We start from the raw sequence: 6952 nt of genomic DNA on the forward strand, positions 1-6952 counted from the left end.
ACAGATTCGAAATTCAAATGTAATATTTTTTTATAATTAAGTGTAACAGTATTTATGGCCAGACTAAGTATAATTAAAGCGTGTTTTTTACATGCTTTTTATTAGCTTCACCTGTATGTTTGTATGTTTGTTTTATCTTAGTTTTGATCATCAAATGTTTACTTTGTATTGTCATTATCGACTTTGAAATCATTACAATACAAGATGGCGGATTACCAACCTGTATGGGGTTTTCCTCGTATCGATTACAGTATACTTGTATTGCAGGGTTGCCCACTGTAAAAATAATAATTTTATATGATATTCTTGTGTTGCAGGGTTGCCCACTGTAATAATGATTAAATAATGATTTAATACAAGCTATGTAGTGTTATTACACTAGTGGTCCTATTTTAAAAAGTGAAGTCCCGTATCCCCTAGTGGGGTATGGGGCAGATGATGTACATCCGTTTCACTGATCGATTTTCTTTAGGGACAAGTAGGTGATCAGCCTTCTATGTCCTGCCAGACCGAGCCTTTTTTTTTTTTTTGTGCGTCCCCACCGGGAATTGAACCCAGGACCACTCGGTTCTACGCTCACGCATTAACCACTGAACCAAGGAGTCGGTCCTGTTTTAAACCGATTTAAAAAAGCAGGAGATTTATTTGCTTTGTTGCCACAGAAATTTCGGCTATACCGATTTTGATGATGTTTTTATTCATTTGTAAGTGCATTCCGTGTGGTCCAATTGAATTTGGTCTAGTTCTGACTTTTCAAAGCGGATAAAATTGTTATTTTATAGTAGCATTAAACATCTTTGTTAATAAGAATGAATCAGCCAATATGTTGCTAAGCGAAATACTCGAGAACGGCTAGACCAATTCTGCTATTACTAAAGTTTTTGTTAAGAGGAAGCTTCTTATGGAGAGAAAAGAACGTACGTCAAGTGAAGCCGGGGCGGAACGCTAATTACTAAAATACGAGATACTAGCTGTTACCCGCGACGTCGCGCGGTACCCGGGTTTAAAGTAGCCTATGTGCTAATCCAGACTATAATCTCGCGAAACCTAAGTTAGGGGCACTGAAAAACAGCGCTGTCAATGCTCTTAAAATTGCAGCATGGGCTGAGATGTCATCATCGATCAGAGAGAGAGTCAGTCTCATCTTCAGTCTTTTCTTATCTTTTGTTTTTTTTTTATAGATTTTGTTGTAGTATATTTTTTAAATCATTTATTTATATAATTTCATTAATTAGTGCATTGTGCCGTCCCTGATAAAAAAATGTTTTTTTTTTTCTAATCTATCAGATTCACACATATACGATATGCAATTTACGCGTGAAAGATTACATACATCCATACATCCAGACATCCAAACATACATACACCAATACATCCACACATCCAAACATATATACATCAATACATCCATACATCCAGACATCCAAACATACATACATCCATACATCCATAGTTACTTTCGCGTTTATAATATTAATAAGATTGGCAACCCTAATGCTTGTTTATATATCTGTTAATGGTATCAGTTTTGGTTTGTGGTTTTTCTCGAGTTATTTACCGATTTCAAGAAAGGAAGTTGCCAATTTGTTACGTAAATGTTTGTAATAGAGATCTTTTCAACCTGGCTTCGCTTGCCATATCGCAGTTGTTGTGATTAATTTCTATGATTTAGTTTTTTTTTTGTTTTTTATGAAATCCTATCCTATCCTACTAATATTATAAATGCGAAAGTTTATAAGGAAGTGTGTGTGTGTGTGTGTTTGTTACTATTTCATGCAAAAACTACTGAACCGATTGCAATGAAATTCGGTACGTAGACAGCTGGACAACTGGAATAACATATAGGCAACTTTTTATCCCGACATTCCTACGAGATACGGTGAAACCACGGGGCGCTGCTAGTGTCAATGTAAAAAATCTTTTAACCCGAATGGCAGAAGTAGGGAAATGATTTTTAAAGAATTATGATTATGGTTTTAAATCCGGTTACATATTTCATTTCTCTTCGTAAATTCTTATATCTAACTAGCCGTTCGCCCCGACTTCGCCCATGGTACATACATAGCTTATGTCACTTAATGAGCAGCTTTCTAAGGCTGAAAGAATTTTTAAATTAATTCACTAGTTTTATATCATATAGTTTTGTATCATTACAAATATACTGACTTACAAATCTCTTCATAATTCTAATTTTTAATATAGATTTAAACAGACAGAGTCATTGACAGACAGACAGACGGACAGCGAAGTACCATTTTACCCCTTAAGTACCAAAACATGGATACAATATTTCCTCCCCTTCATCAAACTATTAAGTAATCTGTGGTTCACTTCGAATTATAAAAAAAAAACTCCTCATAATCGAACAGATAATTAATAAAGCGATAAAATGGCGGGAAATCACGCGGCGCGTGACGTCACTAATTAAACCCACTATTAATAAACGTTAACGTGAAGCGTTTCTTTTCACGTTTTATTTTCCATCTATCATATACTATATTTAAAATCTATTTTTAACTTATCTGTACTTACATTATAAAGCTGAAGAGTTTGTTTGTTTGTCGCTAATCTCAGAAACTGCTGGTCCGATTTGAAAAATTCTTTCACTGTTAGATAGGCCATTTATTGAGGAAGGCTATAGGCTATATATATACTCGTATATATGTACCACGGGCGAGGTTAATGCGTTCAAACAAACAAACTTTTCAGCTTTATAATATTAGTATTGATAACATATATTGTCCTTAGGTGTATTTACATACCATTTATCAACCAATGATAACGGGTTTGTAACGGGTTTTTGTAAGTCACAGAGGGCAACTGAGCTGGTGGTTCGCCTGATGGTAAGATCACCACCGCCCGTGAACGTTACCTTTCCTCATCCCTCCCCCCCCCATTCCTACACTCCCATTCCTTTCCTTATCACTTAGACTTAAAGCGGGCAGCGCATTCAGAGGAACTGCCTCTGCGAATGTTCCAGAATGCTTTTTAACCAGCTCAGTGTATTTGAGTATCTGATTATACATAGTTAACTGGAAACAGGTATAGCTTTTAGAAACGAGATGCTAAATAGTCTACTTTTTAATTATTACAAAACTGCACTACACGGTATTATATATAATATAATAAGTGGTAATGTATATAACTATAATGACTCTAAATAAAACTTAAAAATGCAGTGGTGGCTCAGTGGTGAGAAACTCGGACTTCAAAAATCGATAAGCCGGGGTTCGAGACCGAGCGAGCGTGCAGGAAATAAATTGATTTTTCAATTTATCTGCACATGTGGATAACATCACCACTGCTTGAAACGGTGAAGGGAAACATCGTGAGGAAACCGGCATGTCCGAGAATCAAAAGTTCGACGACATGTGACATCTGCCAACCCGCACTTGGCCAGCGTACTGGATTATGGCCTGAACCCTCATAGTAGGCCCGAGTCCCAGCAGTGGGAACATATATGGGCTGATGATGATGATGACTATAACGATTCCTAGCACATGTCCGTCCCACCGAGAGCTGGAGCAGAAAGGTGCCCGTCACGACAAACTGCCCTCGACCACAAAGTACTGACATCTCCAATCGTCACAGTCTATTACGTCACTATGTAGCCACGGACCCTTCCGCTGCGAAATTGCTTGTGAATTCCTTACGAATACATAAATTATATGTCCCATTATTTGTCCCTGGTGGACTACTAAACTACTCAGCCAATTTTAACCAAATCCACACACTATGTGCAGTTTGATCCAACTTAAAAGATAGGATAGTTTTTATTATCTCAATAACGATAAATGATTCCCCGGAAGGATCCGGGGCGTGCAGCTTGTAATAATATAGAATTTACATATTATAAATGCTTGAACATACAAATATATAATTATAATTCTTTCCTCAGATACTGTGATGGCGCACTGCTTCTCAGCATGAATCAGTGGGTGCTACTGGCTCTGCTGGTAGCCAGCAGCCGAGGGGACACCGACCTTCTGTGAGTAGACCAGTAGACCAGTAGAACAAAAGACCTTATAAACTTAAGTATAGACTAACAGAATTGAAAAAAGGGGTGCTGGGTCTGATTCTGAAATAGAACACAGAAGGCTGATCACACCCATACCCCACTAGGGTACACTGGGCTTCACATATACTAGTAGTGCCGGCCGGTTTCACCCGCAGGCAAAGGCAAGTATTGCTATAGCTATAATATTTCTGCTTGTTACCGCATAACTCTTCACTGGGTGAACCGATTTTTATGATTCTGTCTTAACTACTCTGACATCTCTCTCTCTCCCTCTCTGACACTGCAGATGGTATAGTTTTCCGTTAAAAATAATTATAAATAATGCCATTCACATTAAAGTACTTACAATTTCTCTAATTTGATTGATTCAATTTCATTTACAGCGATCAAATATACGATTCAAACGCTTACAAATGGGTGGGGGAGGGGGTGACCTCCGGTTGCCAAGCAACCGAATTGGTAGCGAAGGTGGAGGTGTCGTGCGCCCTCCAGGGGGGCAGGATCACCTTCACTGCGGACAGCGAGGGGCAGGAACTGCAGGTTATGTGTGAGGTTGGTAAACTGTAAAAAGACTGACTTGACTGTATTTGACTCTATAGTAGCACTCTCTGTGTCCCTACTCTGTAACGTTACACTTCTCTGTGTGCCCCTACTCTGTGTAGTTTCACATTCAACGGCTACAAGAGTTAGTATGTCGCACGCACACATATACAACCAACCAATCAGCGGCAACGGCCAACTCTCTCAGTACACAGGGCCGCACACACACGCGTACGCGTCACTGCTCAGATATAAAAATATGCGATCTGGTTAAAATCTTAGAATTGTATTCAAAAATACATCACTATTATAATACTGTATTGCTTGAGGAATAGATTTCCAAACAATTATGAACGACTGCCCGTATCTAACTGTAAATAAAAACGTTTATTAAACACACTATCAAAGTATATATACTTTTATTTTTTAGTTTTGTTTATTTCTCGTATATTCATTTTGTTTCTAATGTGTGTATCTTTTATGCTGTGTTTGCTTGTGTGTGCTTTTGGCAGTATTTTTTTTTAAATAATTATTAATGTATCGTATATTCTGAAGCAAAAATGCCATGAACTCCCGTGTCCCCTAGTGGGGTATCGGGCAGATGATATATACCTGTTTCACTGATCCATTATCTGTAATTCTAACTTCCTTCACAATGAGGAGATGTGAGGTAAGGGAAGACTTTTCCCAGCAATGGGACTGCCGTTTTTGATACAAATAAAAATAAAAAAAACCTCAGAATCGAACCCAGCATCCCTCGGTTACACTCCCATGCCGACCGGTGTGTGACAACGCCATAAAATCCCCAAAAATCTCCCCACACAGGACTCGACATACGTCTGCGATGAAATACAACAAGCGCGCCCCTATATAGCGAACGGCACCTACGTCCGTCAGACTGTCAAACGCCGCGCCGTCAGACGCGTCACGTTTGACAGCTGTCAGCCGCCGGCGCCGCTGTCATGCGCGCTCGCGCTGATCGCCGGGAGTGACGTACAGCACGTGACCTTCAAGTATTTAAACGTCAATCTGACAGCGGCGCACTTTGACGGCCTGCAGAGTGTGCAGTCTGTGGTCGTTATGAACGCGGGTGAGTCGGAAGACAATCTTAATCTTAAAACAACTTAAACATATTGTGGTAATTTAGTTAACATGTAAAGCTGTTGGATTACCAATAAACAAAAAAAAAAAAAATTAGCACTGTCACATTGGGCCTAAACCTATAATGGCGTGTGTTTTTAAATATTTATTAACTTTTTTACTATAATTAACTATTTAGCAACAAATTCAAGTTTTTAAAGTGAAACTTTTATTATATCGTCTCAAATTCGTCGATCCGCGTATCGCATGTCGCGTGTGGGCCGGCCGCGGAGTGGGGACGAAGCGAAGGCGCTCGCCGGAGCAGCCGGGGCCAATATGGCGGCGTCTCTAGTTCCATCAGCTGACCGTCAGCTAAATATCTATATTGTGAAAAAGAGTTTCACTTTTACCTTTATATCACAAAACCATATAATACTTTTTTTTTAATTTATCTACCCTACTCGAAAGAAATCGCTACAAAACACATGATCAATAAACATCTGATATATTTCAGCGCCAAACGTAACAGTACCGTACACAGCTCTAACATCGCTTAAATCGCTGCGATACTTGAAGTTCACGGGCGGTGTGTCCACACCCAGCGGTGGGACTGCGCTTCAATCGCTGAAGAAACTAGAGTTAGCAGATTCCGTTGTGCCTCTGCTGGAGAGAAGTCTGTTCAGTGGTTCACCCGACCTGGTGGTACTGTCGCTGTGGGGGGACACTGTGGGGGAGATCGCGGGGGACGCATTTTGGGGTGAGTTTGAGGAAGGGGGGGGGGGACTTAAAAATTAATTAATGTTAAATATAAAAAAAAATTGTGTTTTAATCTTATTTTTTTCCGAATGGACTATTAAATCATAGTAGATACTAGACGCTCTACCCGGCTCCGCCCGGATATGAAGATTCCCGTTTCATCCCAAGTGATTTAATATCGGGATAAAAAGTACCCAATCACTCAAGTCAGCTCATACCCTGTCTGTTTACCAAATTTCAGCAAAATCCGTTCATAACTTTCAGCACGATTGACGGACAAACATCCAAACAAACAAACTTTTAATATTAGTATGAAATCTGACTAGCTGCACGTCCCGGCACCGCCCGGGTAGTCTATAACCATAAATTAAATAACAAACTATCCTATCTTTAAAGTTGGATCAAACTATGAATGAAGAACCGCCTGCTCGTTTGCCTGCTTAGCTATATATAAAAAAAAACTACACATTGTGTGTAGATTTGATTAACACGTTCACTGCTGAAACACACCTGTTGTGTAAAAATGCTTCGAACCGAGTATGCGTCTTCGCACGCCTA

The 6952-nt window shown here is 39.4% G+C and overlaps 1 protein-coding gene across 2 annotated transcripts in view; it reads left to right on the forward strand.

The window, feature by feature from the left end:
- The window catches only part of LOC119839234 (protein toll-like), a 17721-nt gene that overhangs the window by 4095 nt on the left and 6674 nt on the right, over positions 1–6952 (forward strand). For both annotated transcript variants that reach the window (XM_038365454.1, XM_038365453.1), the window contains exons 2-5: positions 3899–3988; positions 4402–4570; positions 5384–5648; positions 6153–6395. In XM_038365454.1, coding sequence (XP_038221382.1) covers positions 3927–3988; positions 4402–4570; positions 5384–5648; positions 6153–6395 — 739 coding nt within the window. In that variant the 5' untranslated portion in view covers positions 3899–3926. The remainder of the gene's footprint in view (positions 1–3898; positions 3989–4401; positions 4571–5383; positions 5649–6152; positions 6396–6952) is intronic.

The sequence above is a fragment of the Zerene cesonia genome, unplaced genomic scaffold (genome assembly GCF_012273895.1).
Source record: "Zerene cesonia ecotype Mississippi unplaced genomic scaffold, Zerene_cesonia_1.1 Zces_u010, whole genome shotgun sequence".
Classification (NCBI taxonomy): domain Eukaryota; kingdom Metazoa; phylum Arthropoda; class Insecta; order Lepidoptera; family Pieridae; genus Zerene; species Zerene cesonia.